Below are 17179 nucleotides of genomic sequence, written 5' to 3' on the forward strand. Positions count from 1 at the left end.
AAAAACATACAACAGCGGGGATTCGCTAGTGGTCACCCACCTAACTACTAATCCGCCGGTACACTGCTTGTATATGGCTGAGCGGACGGGAAGCCTAATTTTCAGTGTCCTATGGTCGTATGTGACAGGAAAACCAGATAAGCTTATTATTTACCGATGAAAACTTGGCTGATGTCTTCCGTCCTGGAAGTTGAATCCGGTCCGTTGTCAGATACCCATCTTGAAGCTATGCAGGACCCCCAATTAGCAAAGGCTTCAACGGCGATGTGCGCTACTGTTCACACACCCTGTAGCCTACCGGGCGGACCTACTGTGTACCATTTAACAATCGGCTAATATCTTCGGTTGTTCTGGAAATCCAAGTCGTGGAATTGAACCTTGAGGTAGTTGTGAAAATAGTGGGCCTGTAGGTATTGTAGCTAAGCCTAATCACGATAAGCACATCGTATAGCGTTACGTGTTGCTCTAGGATCTTTCTCCAGTTCTCTAAGACAAGCAGGTTTCCCAATCATTTTCGGAACTTCACAAATCATCTACATCAAAATGGGGGCAGTGCTTTCGCTTTTGCAGAACACATGGAGAGTCTTAATTTCAACAATTTCCGTTCTGAAAGCTTTGTCTACCGAGTTCAATCAGGCTTTGAAGCGTGCATCGCAGCCTCCAGGTCTCCCAAGCCCCAAACCATCCCAGCCGTACTGGCTCAACGATCCTCCATATCCTGAACTTGTTAATGTAAGTTCGCCCAAATTGCCGCAGACCGCAGATGTGGCTATCATTGGTTCCGGAATCGCCGGCGCTGCTGTCGCGCGGTCATTGTTACACGAGCGACGCCGTCGTAACATTTGTACGAATGAAAAGGTGATCGTTTTCGACGCGAGACAGCTATGCAGCGGTGCCACCGCTCGAAATGGCGGCCACATCAAACCTTCGATATATGAGTCCTTTTCTCGATTCAGCAAGCTCTTCCCAAAAGATCGCGCTGCTGCACTGGCGCGTTTTCAATCTCTACATATCAATTGTTTGATCGAATTATGTCAAAGCCAAGGCATCAATGCTGCCGAAGCTCGGAGGGTCGAGACTGTTGACTTTTTCCTGGATGAGCAAAGTTTCTCCAAGGCCGTCGCCGATATTGACGAATTGAAGAGGTGGTTGCCAGAAATTGAGATTGCAGTATGGAATAGCAATCAAGCACATGAGGTTTGAGACATCCCTCAACTAATCGAGACGACCCAGGAACTAATAAAGACAGAGGTTTGGCGTCAATAATAGCGTCGTCGGTGCTTTATCCTACCAAGCAGGGGCTATTTGGGCGTACCGGTTTGTTGCATCTATCTGGCGTGGCATTCTGGACGAATTCTCACATAGTCTCTCTGTTGAGACGAATACCCCTGTAGAGTCGATAAGTGTTCCAAAAGATGCCCCGGAAGGCTTCCCGTACGCTTTGCAGACTACTCGAGGAACTGTATTTGTCCGACACGTAGTTCACGCTACCAACGCCTTCGCTAGTCAGCTCGTCCCAGGACTACGCAGCAAGATCGTGGGTGCACAAGCCCATATGTCTGCTCAAAAACCAGGACAAAATTTCGCATATGCTGATGGCATGCACTCCTGGAGTGTTGTTTACGGTGAGGGGTTTGACTACGTCACACAAAGGCCACCAGCCGCAGGTGATTCCAAAGGAGATCTGATGATCGGAGGCGGTTTCCTGCGATCGCTAAAGCAAGGTATCGATCAAGTCGGTCGATATGACGATGGCTCTCCGCTCGACCCTTTGACCACTACACACATTGCAGGCATTTTTCCAGCGATATTTCATCCAAATTGGGGTGTTGGTGCCGAATTGAAGCAAACCTGGTCAGGTATCATCGGCCTGACAGGAGATTCTCTTCCACTAGTCGGTCGCTTGGATACAAAGTTAACAGGGCGGGATACGAGACAACAAAAGCGGACGTCGAGCGACAAGTACCATTGTGGAGAGTGGATTGCAGCAGGTTTCTCCGGAGAGGGCATGGTGTGGGCCTGGCTTTCAGGAGCAGCTCTTGGTATCATGATTGCCGGAAGTGAAGACGATGAATTACCAAAGGTTCCAGGAAGGCCAGGTGGGAAATTGGCGGAGTGGTTTCCAAAAGAACTAATGGTGTCTCATGAGAGGATACGCAGTGCTGACGTTAGTAATCTGGCTAGTCAATCATGAAGAACAGGGTTTTGTCTAGACGCGTCATTGGCACTGTCAAAAGAAATCATACATTTTAGTCACGGAAGAAACCGAAATTCTTCAACTTTCTCCTTTGCCATCCTGTTGTTTACTCTGTCTGCTATACCGAAGCTCATCGAAAGTCATGTCTTCTTTTTTGAAATGTATCTTAGAAATCTACAAGGCCCTTAATATTTGTGGGCTTCCATATTCTAAGCCAACGTGGACTGTGGGAAAGCGCTTGCAGTGTCCGCATTTGTTCGATCCTCGTCTTGCATAGTATGATGCAGCGTTTGGTGACGCGAACGTCGTCCTGACAACTATAGGGACGAAAGAATTGAACAATCAGTGTCAAGCATGTATTGTGTATTCATGCCATTGGTGACCTCAACAGTGTGGAAGGGCTGAGTCAAACGAGGCTGTTAATATGCTATTCGAACTACTTTCATTTTCTTGCCTTGTTGCATATACATTTCCAACACAAACTAAATGCCCCGATTGGTGTCAATTACCCTGACCCAAATAACGGCAGCCTTCTCAGCGCTCACTTTTCGCATCAATACCTGCTTCCACGTCCTGCGACACCGCTTTCTCTGGATTCGGAGCATCTTTCTTGATGCTTACCCACTTAACCATCAGCGACCCGATCATTACGCAAGCGCTGAGGGCTGCTGATAAGATGAACACTCGTGTCAATGAATAGCTATAAGCTGAAACCACCGTGTCAATCTCATTCGCCGGCACCACTTTGCGAAGCTCTGTGGCGCCAGTGTTGATGATGGCTTTGGTGTCGAGACCGGCAATGCCGGATAACCGCTCCACAAGTTGAGTCGAGAACAGATTCTGCCCAACAGCAAGAAAGATGGCGCCACCCTGTTGATTCATGAAGAACATCTGCAGAGGTGAAGATGCGAAGTCAGTGTATGTTTATATGCATTTCGTATAGGCACCACTTACCATCGCCATGCCAAGAGAGACGTCTGAACGGGGCAACACAGTCTGCGCTACCAGATTTGCCGTTTGTGCTCCAACGCCAAGTCCACACCCGTAGAATACTTGATAGCCGATCCATTTGCTTGCGTGGGAGTGTGGGGTAAGTGTAGAAAGGAGGCCACTAGCGATCGATGCGAGGATGGGCGAAAGGAGCATAGCAGGAACATAATATCCGATCTTTTGGGTAGCCACCGCTGTGATGATACCGAAGAGAACGAGTGACAGGACCATCGGTATCGTACGTACACCAGCCTGCATGGCAGACTGGCCCTGGGCTGCCTGGAACCAGATCGCGAGGTAGTACACAGCGTTCATCATGCCGCCAGCGAGAAGAAAGATGAAAAGCATGGCACCACCCATAGAACGGTTCAAAATGACTCGAGGCGGAGCCATAGCCGTGTCTGGCATTGTAAACTCCACAATTAGGAACGCGACGAACGTGACTACGAAAGTCACGAGCAGGCCAATGATTCTCGGTGCCGACCAGGGATCGGTCGTACCTCCCCACTGCAGAGCCATGATGAGGCATACCATCGAAGGCACGAAAAAAGTGAGGCCTATTGGATCGAGGCGCTTGAGCTGCGCGAAAATGGACAGCTTCTCTTTCGGCGTATAGGGGAGATGTAAGAAGAAGAAGACGGTAGCAAAAGCCAAAGCGCCCACAGGAAGGTTGATGTAGAAACAAAATCTCCATGTCAGGGTCCTAATATATGGTCAGCACTGATTCAAGGAGCAGATCGAATAGCTTACGCGCTGTCCGTGAAGGTGCCTCCAACGAAGGGTCCCAATACAGATGACACTCCGAATGCGAGGCCGAAAAAAGAAGTAAAAACGGGTCGCTTGCGTAGTGGGACGAGGGGAACAATGATCATGACCGCACCGCATTGAATGCCTGCCGCTCCTATGCCAGCGATTGCGCGACCAACGATGACTATGATGAAGGTCAGGATGCTGAAGACCTTATGGCTTTGCGTATTACTTACGAACATCGGAAGTAGGTGCAGCCCCGCACAAAGCACTTCCCACCTCAAAGATGAAAATCGACATTAGGAATGTCCATTTCGTACTGTACAGCTGGTATATCTTTCCAAATAGTGGATTGAAGATTGCGCACGTAAGCATATAGCCGCTGCCGTACCAGCCAATATCTGCAATGGAGCCATATGTGTTCGTGATCGCCGGTATAGCAGTAGCTGAGACTCGTTAGTACTGAATCTAGCATATATGAAATTCGCGTACCAATGATCATGCGATCCAGAGCGACGAGGAAGAAGGCGAGATAGATCGAGATGACGATAAGCCAGAACTTGAGCGACTTAGGATCGTAGTTCTTCTCCGCATCGGCATATTCGTTTGTTTTCGGGGGCGGAGTCAAGTCGTCTTTCTCGGTATCCTGGGTGAAGGTGGACGGTCGTGCCTCCGGAAGAGGGTCAGTCGGAGTTGATGTAGTCATTATGTAAACGTTGGTAGGATCGAGCCAAGAATGGAAGAGAAGCTTGATTTTTGATGTGTTACGAACATGGAAACGAAGCCTTGGCTATTATATGTACATTCGGTATGTGCAAGAATCCGAGAAGTGTGTCTTGCTACACGAATGCATTCGGGGAATAGAAATGTCCGACATGGTGCGCGAGCTGCCTTGGTGAACAAGGGGAGCTTACAGCTTTTGCAGATCCCCGAAACAAGCGAGAGAATTAACATAGCTAGAATATCTTTGGAGTCTATACTGGCGCTATGGTATGTCGTTGTATTCCGTCGTCCTAGGAGTCAGGACTTATGTCGAAGAGCACGTGATGGTGTCGGGTGTTAGATCTGGCCGAGCGGCTTACAGTCAAATCGAGTCTACATCGTAGACACTATCTCATGCCCAACACCTGCCAGGTAATCTGGAGTCAATTATCCATCTTCGCAATATCTTCTCTAGAAGGAGGTCAGGGGTGACATGTGCGCGTAAGCTCAAGCTATACTGTTTCGTGCAGAGAGGGGTTTCTTCTGTAAACAACGAGCGTCGCCATATCTGCGCGTGTAAAGTACGCGTATCCATGTATAGATGAAGTGGACATGCATTAAAACGCTTTTGATGGACTATGCGAGGCCACTACAAGCCAGCCTTAAGCAGAGCGTGAACGGCTGGAGGAACGCGACTGAAACCAACGCGAGCGCGCGTTACGTAAGCCCCATACGTTCTCTAGACACTCGCACCCCGTTGACATCATGACAGAACGCCTTTCACGTCGCCAGGGCCGTATTAGCCGCATCAATCGACAATGCTCCCATTCAATGTGTTCAGCTCGATAATGTGTTGCCCGGAAATAAGCAGGGTCCTGCTTAGCGGCTTGCGCGTGGTTGCCTGATATTTGTCGCCTCCCCACCCACAGCTATTGAGGGTGTCTCTTACATTCTCAGCTGCTATACGTGATCGCCAATTCGGTCTCAGCGGGCAGAGTAACGTCTTGAATATGTCTTCGGACATACCTACGCCTGAGCTCAGTGCTGATGCTCTATCTCCACTAGCTGCTGCAAGCAAGCCGCAGCGCGTACTTTCGTGCGTGCTGTGCGCGCAAAGAAAGGTCAAGTGCGATCGAAAATATCCTTGTTCCAACTGTACCAAGGCTGGTACACAATGTATATCCGCTGCGACAATACCCCGGCAGAGACGCCGTAGATTTCCTGAGCGAGAGTTGCTCGATCGCCTGCGCCACTATGAGGATCTCCTTACGAAAAACGGCATTGCTTTCCAAGCCTTGCATGCGTTTTCGAACCCGCCAACGCGATCCGAAGAAAGAAGCGACAGTCGTGATAAGGAGCACACTAGGACTCAGCCATCCTCCACAGGAGATGCCGAGAATTCCCAAGCCAAGTATGAAGAAGCTGTAGCACTGGGAAGAAACACTTCTAATCGCAATAGGAGTTTTTGGCATGCCATGAACCGAAGAGCATACGATGCTGATGATAACGCCAGCGACGATGGTTCTGACCACAGTTCTTCGTCTCGACACGCACTACGACAAGCACAAATTGTGAAAGCATGGGATTAGTGAGTGTCTCTACACAAATTGCATGTGTAGCATGCACTGACTTTGTACCACCATGTTTAGTCTCTACGCACACGAACTGCACCGCAGCGAGGACCTGCTGTTTTGCTCGCGTAGCGCAGATGTCAGCCTCTCAACCTTACATCCACCACAAGCCCAGATCTTCAAGCTCTGGCAACTGTACCTGGAAAATGTTGATCCATTGCTGAAGCTTACCCATACCCCCACCCTCCAAGCACGCATCATCGATGCCGCTAGCGACATTTCCAACATCGATCCTAATTTGGAGGCTCTCATGTTCTCAATCTACTGCATGGCTATCTTCAGTCTGGATCAAGAGCAGTGCCAAGCGATGTTTGGAAGGCGTAGATCAGAAATTATCAGAGGTTATCAGGTGGGTGCAAGAGAGGCGCTAGTGAACTGTGAATTTTTGAAATCCAGCGATAGAGAATGTTTGACAGCTCTTCATCTCTACTTGATATCACTCAAGCCTGACACAGACCCACGGTCACTGTCGTCTATGCTAGGAGCTGCTGTTCGCATTGCCCAGCGAATGGGTATCGACACAGAATCTACCAACGCCAGGCACTCCGTGCTCGAGGCCGAGCTCCGCAGAAGGCTGTGGTGGTCTCTTACACTTTACGATAACCGTATGGCCGAGATGACTGAGTGCAAGACCACTAGCTTGCTTCCAACTTGGGACTGCAAACCTCCGCTCAATGTCAATGACTTCAGTTTACGGGCCGAGATGAGCACTCAGCCTGCTGAGTTCGGGGTTTTATCCGAAGCACTGTTTGCAGGTGAGTTCTGACTGTTTAAAATACATGTGAGACATCACTGACTTCGGATACTCCCTCTTGCAGTGATACGCAGTCAGATTGGCGAATTCGTGCGTCAAAGCCCCTCTCATCTGGATTTTATCAACCCAGCCCTAAAAACGTTCTCGAAGAAGGCCTCCGTCTCTGCTCATTCAGAATTCGATGAACTTACAGAGTTCGATTCGACGATGGAGCGAAAGTATCTTGCGCATTGCGATGCCCAGAACCCGTTGCACTTCCTGACTATATGGACGACACGCGCATCACTTGCAAAGATCGGATTCGCAAATTACTTATCGACCAATTCGCAGAAGTTTGGACAGGAAAGCGACGAGCAACGCGACCTCGGTCTTGCTTTTGCGCTCCGGCTGCTTGAGTGCGATACAATGCTCATGACATCACCCCTCATCAAGAACTTCCGTTGGATCGTCTACTTGAATTTCCCCTTTCCCGTCTATGTTCATCTTGTTCAAGCGTTGAAAAGGCGGCCACTAGGCGAACATGCAGACCGATCGTGGCAGGCGATGAGCGACAACTGCGCCGCTCGTTTGATGGATATCGAGGTAAAGGACAGTCCAATCGAAACAAAACCGAAAAACCCCTTCTTCACCATATTTGCGGGACTCGTACTTCAAGCTTGGTCCGCGCGCGAGGCAGTATCTGCACAGTCAGAGCCACCAAAGATTGTGACGGACATCAAACGGAAGATGGCACTTGTGGACGAAAAAGCGGCGGAGGTGCAGTTCCAGACACCAGGTTCCGATAGCGCCAACCCACAGACATCCGAGCTCATGGGTTTGGGAAGTCTTGGTTCCCAATTAGGAGTTACCGATGGCATGAACATAGACAGTGGAGTTTTCCCTATGGATCTCACACAGGCTCCGATCAACTTTAACGGTAGTCCATGGACTTGGCAAATTCCTAATTGGAGCGCGATGCCTGGTCAAGGATGGTGAAGCTGTCGTATCAAGGATCAAGATTTGTGTCCTCAAAGACTAAGACGATACCTGACCGTGTCCGATGGAGACCGTGACCATGACAGGATCTCATGGTATCGTTAGACCGACTCAGGTATTAACGTCCAGGATGTTCAGGCTGTCATGACATATTTACCGAACTCCTTTCAGTTCCGAGTCAGCGATCCGGTGTAGCACCCAACGTTCCGGCACCCCCATCCGCATCTACAACGGCGTATCTCAACTATCTCGTGTACCCCAGGTCATGTGCCGACGTCTGTTACTACTTGCTCGTCTAGTGTTGTTATCGCGGTCGCGACCCCATACTATCATGATACGGCGCATTTGCATGAGCCGTTTTAAAGCCGTGCGGGTCTGCGACTGTATTTTCAATAGACTTGTTTCTCGATATCTCATGCGCTGAGAACAGGGGCAGAGTTTTAACGGTGGTTATTCAACTGGAGTTCTTTTTTTGTAGATAACGTCTCCCTGATGGGCGCAGGGGTGGAGTGGAGCGATAGCCTTGGCGTTTCAAGCAGCCTGACAGGGAACCAGCCATCAGCCGGCTGGCTTGTATGAAGCCGTAATACTTCGATCACTTATTCAGGACGTGTACTTCGCCATAGACTATGGCATAGCGACAGCTGAGACAAGATTCATACCTTTTCTGACCTTGTGTCAGTCTCGGGTGTACGCATTTGCGTTCGCTAATAGCTCATTACGGCGTTGCAGCACCCCACATCACGACAAAACAACCGCGATCCTTTCGAGCATCTCCTTGAGGCGCAGTCAACGACATGACTCCAGGAAGGCCGAGCATACCGATAGTGGCATCACCACTAACCTTGCTGGGTGTCTCGGCCCGCTACCGTTGCTATGAACCCCTGGCAGCTCCGGACTTGGAGCCTTTAGCGCTATCGAACATACTAAAATACGATATATAGGTGAACATATACAGGGTAGCTACTCACGAACAGTTCCTATCTCAGTAGTACGCTACCCTATATGATGTTAAGTCTACAATCCTCCCGCTTGTTTCAAAGGTATCCACTTTTGCAAACTCCTATGTGTGGGTCACAAGTACAGGACCATAGCTGGAACGAGTATATAGGAAGTTGACGCCAGAACTGCGATTCTTGCTTCAGGCCAGTTGTCTGAATTCGTATCCAGAATGCAGGTCCGCAATCTCTTCGCCGTGCTTTCGGCAGCCACTCTTTTACATTTTACACACGCCCTTAATGCTTGCCCGGGTACTGACGATGTTTTCACTGGAGCGGAAGGTATCAGATATCGAGTATGTCCTGGTACCGATCTGACTGGACCTTCGACGTCAATAAAGCGAGTTACTTCGGTTACAGCATGCGCGAAACTCTGCGACCAGAGCATGGACTGTTTCAAGGCAGTCTTTGATACCCGGACGAAAGACTGCCACTCCAAAGATCTTACTGGCCTGACTTGGGTTGCCAATGACCGTTTCCAAGTCATCCAAGCAGAGCAGGTCAACATCGCTCGTTGCCCTCACAACGAGTGGACTTATCATAGAAACCGGGTAAGTCTGTTTTCGCTTTCTCGAAAGGAGACACCATATTTTCACAAACTAATACTGTAATACCAGAAACAATACAGCATCTGTCCAGGAACCGATATCCGCGGACCAAGTGAAAAGATATGGCAGGGTATAAGGACTTTCGATGATTGCGCCTACCTGTGTGCCAACTGGGCTACGTGCAACGCAGCCGTTTACGACTCGGCAAAGATGGCTTGCCACATCAAAGCCGACTCACGGAGTAACACTTTGATCTGGTCGACCGACAAACGCTACGATGTGATGCGTCTAAACGTCGCGCCCGCGCCCGCGAAAGACGGTGAATGGTCAGATCTCATTCGCCTGCCTGTCATCCCTGTTGCCGCATATGTCGTTCCTGAGTATCCTGTCTCACAACGTCTTCTCGTCTTCTCTAGTTGGGGAGCTGACGCCTTCGGTGGTGCTGGTGGACGAACCCAGTTTGCGGACTACAACTTCAATACGTAAGCCATACTGACATTAGGTTACCGGCCTATGCTGACAGTCTTCACAGTGGAGCTGTTTCGGCCCGTACAGTCAGCAACACTCACCACGACATGTTCTGTCCTGCAATGAGCAGTCTTCAAGATGGCCAGCTCTTGATTCAAGGAGGGTCAGATGCTTCTGCAGCCAGTCTCTACGATCCAGCTTCGAATGCTTTCACTCGCGCCCCCGACATGTACGTCTCCTCAAATATTGTCATCAGAGAATGGTACTGATATGAATTAGGAAGATGGCCCGTGGCTACCAATCATCCACGACGACATCCGACAATCGCGTGTTCACCATCGGAGGTGCCTACTCTGGTCCCCGCAAGGGAAAAGACGGCGAGGTTTACGATCCCTCCACCAACACCTGGACAGCATTGCCAAACGCAAGGATGAAGGCTATGCTCACGACCGATCATGAAGGAATCTGGCGCGAAGACAACCATGCGTGGTTGTTTGGTTGGAAGAACGCTTCTGTTTTCCAAGCCGGTCCTAGCAAAGCTATGAACTGGTATGGCACAAAGGGAACCGGATCGCAAGTCGCCGCTGGTATACGTGACCCAATTGATGACGCGATGTGCGGTATCTTTGTCATGTACGATGCCGTCGCCGGCAAGATCTTCAGTGCTGGTGGTGCTCCTGACTACACAGACTCAGATGCCAACGCCAGGGCCCACATCACTACCATTGACGAGCCGAACTCTCCTGCAAGGGTTGAGCGTGTCGCGGATATGACCTATCCTCGCGGTTTCTCCAATGCGGTCGTTTTGCCTGACGGAACGGTCCTTGTAAGTGGTGGCCAAAAACGATCGAAGGTGTTCACAGATGACGATGGAGCTCTCTACCCGGAACTTTTCGACCCAGCCACAAAGTCCTGGAAGGTCCTTGCCCCACAGGCCGTACCTCGCAACTATCACTCGGTTAGTATCTTGCTAGCCGACGGACGTGTCTTCAGCGGTGGTGGCGGTCTCTGCTACGTCGCCCAGGGAGTCGGCCGCAGCTCCGCCAATTGCAACAAACTCGTCGACCACGCCGATGGCCAAATCTTCTCGCCGCCGTACCTGTTCAATACTGACGGAACTCCCGCAACACGTCCTGTCATTCGCTCTTTAAGCGCAGAAAGCGTCAAAGTTGGAGGCGAGCTGACTATCCAAGTCGAGACCTCAGAACCAGGTCTCAAGTTCACCCTGGTTCGCATCGGCAGCGTCACACACTCAGTCAACACCGACCAGCGACGAGTGCCACTCTCAAACATCAAGGGCGAGGGATGCACGTACACCGCTACATTGCCCAATGACAGCGGTATTCTTATTCCAGGCTCCTACTACGTCTTTGTCATCTCAAAGGAGGGTGTTCCTAGCATTGCTAGGACCGTGCAGATCGTACTGCCATGAGGCTGCCGTTGTTTTTTTGAGCCCACATACTGGATGTCGCAACGCTCGTTATGCACCATTCGTCTTCGAATCTTTCCTTATGTCGACCTCACCCGCGAGTCTCTCTTTTACTTACGTACTTAGTATATAATGTCTGTTGTAGCATAATGTATATTACGTTTACCGAGAAGGTGGAAATTTATAATTTGCTCGCTTTGCAACAAATCTTGTCGTACTGATGGACAGTCTGACCTGGAGCTCGATATGATCTCGTGAAATTATTGACACTCGCTTTCCCCTGAAAACACGCAAACAATGTCTGGCCTTGTATTGTAATCAAGAAAGATGTGGCTTACAACCTCATCCATGGAAGATGGAACAGTTATCGTTGAACTGGATACATGAGCTGTAGTAAGGTTAGTTCAGAGGTGAGTGCTACCGTGCCGGTTACATGAAGCTAGCAAAGATCTTTTAGCTTTTGACTACTGACACCTCTGTCCTACACACACGGCTGATTTGGGGATGTGATTATCGTCAGGCACTCTAGCTGCATGCGCTGTCATCGTCTTGGGTCTACTAGCGGTATTCCACACTGACTGCTACACACCACATGGTGGAACACGCGCAGCAAAGAAAGATTTCCCAAATGGCGATATTGTACTTGTGATCAGTTTTGCATATAGTATTGATGTCTCGTGTGGAAAAAAGGACTATACGATTACCATGCAAGGTCGTCCTACACGCTGGACACATGAGGAAAAGTCTTTGTTGACCACAATATCATTTCGCACAGATTTGGTCACACTGGTCGCAAACCCACAGGCTATGAAACACATCCAAGAATGATTTGCAGGACGTTCATTGTCTCCGACCACATGTGGAAAGCGCTGTAGTGGAAATATCGCAAGCTTCGTGTATATAACGCGCGACTTCAGCTCTAATCGATGACCGTCATGGGAACAAATTCAACAACTTCCAGCTCAGAGTCTCACCCAGCGACAAAGCGACGATGCACTTCTCCGCCTTCTTTGTCGGCCTCAGCGCTTTGGTGATCACTTCTCTGGCCATACCTGCACCCGAAACAACTGCAGAAGTACTACCAGTGCCAGCGACGATGGCAGTCGCCGCCGAGATACCCTATCAAACCGCCGGCCCATTTGCGGGTGTCTTGCCCCCAAACTTTGCTAAGGTATGGGTCTACACTGGCCTCGAATGCGGGATCAGAGACGGCCCTTCCTACAGCATGAATTTTATCTCTGGTCAAGATCGCTGCATCCCATTTCGGAACGTCGGATCTATAATCGCATGGTACAAATCTTCAATCGGGTAAGTCAACTGTCATGTTCTAAAGGAGATCGACTCACGTATAATCCCACCACTATAGTAAATGCAAGGTCACGACTCATAGTGGAAGTAACTGCAGAGGCATCGAATGGAAGCCCAAGAACAAAGAGTGCGTTCGTGGGTTGTTCGCTTCAGTCAGGGTTTCGTGCCCAAAGTTTCATGGGCGATAGCTTTTGTTTCTACTTCGCTACCAATCTAATCCCTATCCACCTAATCCTTACCAATCTACTCTCTACCACAACCATGGATGTAGAAACACCATTTCAGAGCAATGCCATCGCTACCAAAATTGGTTGCATATGGTTCCCGTGAAGCTTTTTAGGGATCCAATGGACCCTCCCACTTTTCCTTGTCCGACATCGAGTCATCTGTGAAGTCGGAAGTAGAATCGTAGTCGGCTAGTTGTGCGAGCACAAAGTCAGTGTGTCTCATACGCGGTTTGTACAACAATACGTACAAATATGACGGCATCTGTTGCAAATCAAGTCCGTGTCGTGCTTATTTCTTCCAGCCCTGAAGGCGTCTGCGCAGCCAAGGCACACAGTGTTCCTGATCCTATCCATGCAGACGGCGCACTGTGTCCTGTAGAACTCGGTGTTCTTGACAAAGGAAGCCCTGCAAGTGGTGACGCAGCCCCACTGCTCTCTGACTGGGCGTTCGTGCCAAACGATACGGTTGCCATCGTCGCTGGCGATCGTGAACGTGGCTAAGACGGCCACGGCGGTAAAGACGGAGACGATGAAATGCATTTTTCGTCGAGACCTGGATTGATTAGTCGACACGGAGTAAGCTGTAGTAGGGGTGAGTAGTACGCAATGTTTTGGAACTATAGGGTCTTGGTTACTTTGGTGTGAGGATCCCTTCGATCAGATCAGCGGGCACAAGACGGGAGGCAATCTTTGTCTTTCGAGGTAGGAAAAAGACGGTGGGACAATCCAGTGCCTTTTATATGAAGGCGACTCGAGGCGGATTCCTAGATCTTTGGTAAACTAGCAGCAAAGCCCCAGCGCAAGGCGGTCGAGCCAATCTCATACAAGTTCGACCGCTAGCATTGTCATGGTTCATATGATGTAGATGAAGAAAGCAGAAGACGACCTAAGATTGTATGAGTCGCCAACCAATCAAGCGTATGGTGTCGCAGAGATTGGGAAACGACCCAAGGTTCACCACAGAAGGACACCCCAATTGCGCGATTTCCAGTCACGAGTGAACAAAGCCGACATTGGGAGAGCCTGAAAGTTCGCAATATCGCATTCTGATTGGTGCATTTTCGGTATCGTATGGCAGCTTGCATTATACAGCACGTGTAGAGCCCTCGTTCGGAAGAGCTCTGCTTTCAGCTGTACACCAGTCCAGCATCACGTCTACGTTCGCACAGTAGTAGCGACTGAAGGTGTGTGCATCGCTCGCGGATGTATGTACCAAATTGACATGACAGAGATATCGAGCCCTTCTGTCAAAACACGGGCATCGTGGCCAAAGCAGCCACGTCAAAGTGCCTTCGCTCTTGGAACGCCTGACACCGGGTATGAATTAGCAAGACAAAACACAGAGAGTAGAGTGGCGATAGAGAGCGCTCTACGAGAGAGTGATATCGCTACCTGTTCCATCTCCGTTCTGCTCCATCCTGGTGTCTTCCCCATCTCCACCTGCGAGCACCTTGGTCTGAGGTCGGTATCCTTCAGGTGGACCTACACCAGGCGTGCACGCTGCGACGTTTCCGTCCTCGTCGACAAATTCGAAGTTGTACCGCGAGAGCAAATGAGGGATTGCTGAGAGTTGTGGGCCGTATCGTGCGGTATTGTCGTAGAGCTCGAATAGCGGAACGGCGAGGAGCTTCATGTTCTTCGGAACACTCAAGACCTCTGCGAAACATTAGCAATTGGCCAAAACATGGAGGATAGGCAGGTCAACTTACTGCTGCGCGGAAGCTGGATAAAGTACAGCTTCTTGCACTCCTTTGGCCTGGTGACATGCGCAGGGATGAAAGGGTACATGAAGGTCTCGAAGTTGGGTCGCCACCACTGCGCCAATGTGTCGCCAACCACCCACTCGTCATTGACACCTTCGCCAGTGAATTGGGTGCCGACTGGTGCGAGGCGCTCGTTCAGCCTCGCCTTGAAGCCCTCGATCTCGTCGTCCTCAGCACGGAGATAGTCGCCGGGTCTATATGACGTCAGCCAGAACAGCTATAGGCGATAACAATTCGTACAGCTTGAAGAAGGCGTTTGCGATCTGCAACATGAGGATGTGCGGGTGGTTGTGTTCGTGGCAGACCAGGATGCCTTCGCAAGTTCGTCGCATGCCATGCTCCGAGTAGTGCTCTTCTAACCGCTTGAGCCGAGCGAGCACCGAAGGGTCCTCCTCGGGCTGGCCATCTTTGGTCCCGAATGTGTAGTTGCTGAGGGGAAACAAGCGAATCGTCTTTGGCTGGTTGCCGTTGAAGTCCTTGGGGATGACGGGACTGCTTTGGTGAGCGGAAATCACGAACGCAGCTTCCTAAACATACGGGTATGAGCTCTGGGAAGCTTCCTTTACTATGGTCGACATGGTGGCTGTGATTGTTTCGTGTAAGCTCTGGGTTGCTTGTTGCGTCGCGACAATCGACCCGTCGCGGCGAGCTTGCAGGGATTCAGGGTCTCGCTAACACGTGATGATGCGCGCATCCACGCCCTCGATGAAGCTGCCACAGCTCCACCACTCCGTCGTTCCCATCAATTTGCCTCCTCGACCGAGACTTCTGCTCCCTAGCACTGTCGGTCTGCAAAGTAATCGAAATGGTACAGACAGCATTGATCACTGGAGGTAAAGCAGACTTGACCAGTGCTCTACTGCTAGCTGACCCTAGAGTGCAGCTAGTGGTCTGCTTGGCCGTCAAGTGCAACGAGAGTTCTCTCTAGACGGTTGGAAATCAATCGGCACCGGGCTGAGCCGTATTACCTCGCCAGATGTAGTGAAGCTGGATATCTTGAATCAAGACGAGATCTTGAGGGTGCTCAATGAAGTCAGCCCGCAAGTCGTCGTCCACTGCGCTGCCAACCGCTTTCCGGACTCTTGTACCAAAGACCCAGAAGCAGCGAGGAAACTGAACGTAGACGCAAGCAGAATTCTAGCTGAAGCTACTGCCTCTCGAGGAATCTTTCTCATTTATATCTCGACGGACTATGTCTTTGCTGGGAAACCTGGAGAAGCTCCCTACAAGCCAGATTCGGCGCCGAGCCCACCAAATGCGTAAGTCCAGATCTGACACACGAAGTTTATGGTAAATACGAGGACCTTGGACCGTCTACTAATGCCCACTTCATGGCACATGACAAGTCCCGGGTATGGTGGCTGTTGTGCCAACTTAGACTGACAAGATTCGTCAGGTATGGCCAAAGTAAAATGGAGGGCGAACAAGCTGTCCTTGACGTTGCCAGCAGGACTGGTGCAAACAACAAAGTCGTTGTTCTCCGAGTCCCAGTCCTCTACGGATCTTGCGACGAGCCAAAAGACAGTGCAGTCAACGTGCTCATGTCGCAATTGTGGAACGCACAACAGATAGAACAAGGCCAGCCAAAAATCCAAGTCGATGACTATGCGCTTCGATATCCTACGAATACTCAAGATGTTGGTCGAGTGTGTCGTGATATAGCGAAGCTGTATCTCGATCCAGCAACCATGTAAGCTACGCTCAAATTACGGATAGTTGTGCGCGTCTAGTCATCCAGTACTGACGATGAAAACAGGAGCCGTGAACTACCAAGTGTTCTCCAATTCAGCTCCGAAGACCGGATGACCAAATGGCAAATTTGCCAGACATTTGCCGACATCATGGGGTTGCCCCTCGACAATATGGAACCCTTCAAACCTGACGAAGAACCGAAAGATGGTACTGTTAGGCCTTACGATTGTCATTTAGATACTAGCGCACTGCGAGATCTAGGTATCGACATATCAACTGTGGGTTTCCGCACATGGTGGTAAGTTCATATGCGCGTTCGCACCTTCTACTGCTCACATCATGTAGGAGGCGAGAAGTTGGGGCTTTCCGCTGAGTGCCGACATTGGACATTACGCGAACGCTCCCTAATATAGCATCCGAGCCTGCAGACTATGAGAGCCTTCCACTTTTGTTGCATAGTTGTCAGATATCGCAATGCGATGAGCGGCAAAGCCAAGACCGCGACACTAGCAGATCTACAGAATGTGTTGCAAATAAAGCCACCCGTACCTGCATTTCTACTCTTGCAGTAAAGTATGGATCCACTTCCCGCACATCTCGAGCATCGCATTGGAGGCTCGTCGACTACCCGCAGTTGTCCCATTCCGACGTTGTGGTTCTTATCCGAATTGGGATTGCGGTCGCTAAATGATTGGGTGACATCCATCAATGCGGCGCAGTCTCGCGCTGTGAGTTTTGGGGGCGCTTATG

The 17179-nt window shown here is 50.2% G+C and overlaps 6 protein-coding genes across 6 annotated transcripts; 4 read left to right on the forward strand and 2 right to left on the reverse strand.

Moving 5' to 3' along the window:
- Nucleotides 1–543: 543 nt before the first annotated feature.
- Nucleotides 544–2194, forward strand: J4E82_007521 (uncharacterized protein; the record flags this gene model as incomplete). The annotated part of the gene is made up of 2 exons (XM_051733765.1): nt 544–1197; nt 1250–2194. The coding sequence occupies 2 exons, from the start codon at nt 544–546 to the stop codon at nt 2192–2194; spliced, it is 1599 nt and encodes a 532-aa protein (XP_051586411.1).
- Nucleotides 2195–2731: 537 nt separating this feature from the next.
- J4E82_007522 (uncharacterized protein) lies at nt 2732–4640 on the reverse strand (the record flags this gene model as incomplete). The annotated part of the gene is made up of 5 exons (XM_051733766.1): nt 2732–3088; nt 3152–3890; nt 3938–4118; nt 4171–4380; nt 4427–4640. 5 exons carry the CDS (start codon nt 4638–4640, stop codon nt 2732–2734), a joined length of 1701 nt encoding a protein of 566 aa, XP_051586412.1.
- A 1006-nt stretch (nt 4641–5646) lies between these two features.
- Nucleotides 5647–7996, forward strand: J4E82_007523 (uncharacterized protein; the record flags this gene model as incomplete). Its single annotated transcript, XM_051733767.1, has 4 exons — nt 5647–6047; nt 6096–6224; nt 6286–7022; nt 7086–7996. 4 exons carry the CDS (start codon nt 5647–5649, stop codon nt 7994–7996), a joined length of 2178 nt encoding a protein of 725 aa, XP_051586413.1.
- Nucleotides 7997–9380: 1384 nt separating this feature from the next.
- Nucleotides 9381–11442, forward strand: J4E82_007524 (uncharacterized protein; the record flags this gene model as incomplete). Its single annotated transcript, XM_051733768.1, has 4 exons — nt 9381–9545; nt 9612–10024; nt 10075–10239; nt 10290–11442. The coding sequence occupies 4 exons, from the start codon at nt 9381–9383 to the stop codon at nt 11440–11442; spliced, it is 1896 nt and encodes a 631-aa protein (XP_051586414.1).
- Nucleotides 11443–14343: 2901 nt separating this feature from the next.
- J4E82_007525 (uncharacterized protein) lies at nt 14344–15315 on the reverse strand (the record flags this gene model as incomplete). Its single annotated transcript, XM_051733769.1, has 4 exons — nt 14344–14630; nt 14684–14931; nt 14978–15229; nt 15275–15315. 4 exons carry the CDS (start codon nt 15313–15315, stop codon nt 14344–14346), a joined length of 828 nt encoding a protein of 275 aa, XP_051586415.1.
- A 227-nt stretch (nt 15316–15542) lies between these two features.
- On the forward strand, nt 15543–16802 carry J4E82_007526 (uncharacterized protein; the record flags this gene model as incomplete). Its single annotated transcript, XM_051733770.1, has 5 exons — nt 15543–15570; nt 15621–15996; nt 16134–16427; nt 16494–16727; nt 16775–16802. The coding sequence occupies 5 exons, from the start codon at nt 15543–15545 to the stop codon at nt 16800–16802; spliced, it is 960 nt and encodes a 319-aa protein (XP_051586416.1).
- Nucleotides 16803–17179: the final 377 nt, after the last annotated feature.

Source organism: Alternaria postmessia, assembly GCF_024291825.1.
Source record: "Alternaria postmessia strain BMP 2775 chromosome Unknown scaffold_52, whole genome shotgun sequence".
Classification (NCBI taxonomy): Eukaryota; Fungi; Ascomycota; class Dothideomycetes; order Pleosporales; family Pleosporaceae; genus Alternaria; species Alternaria postmessia.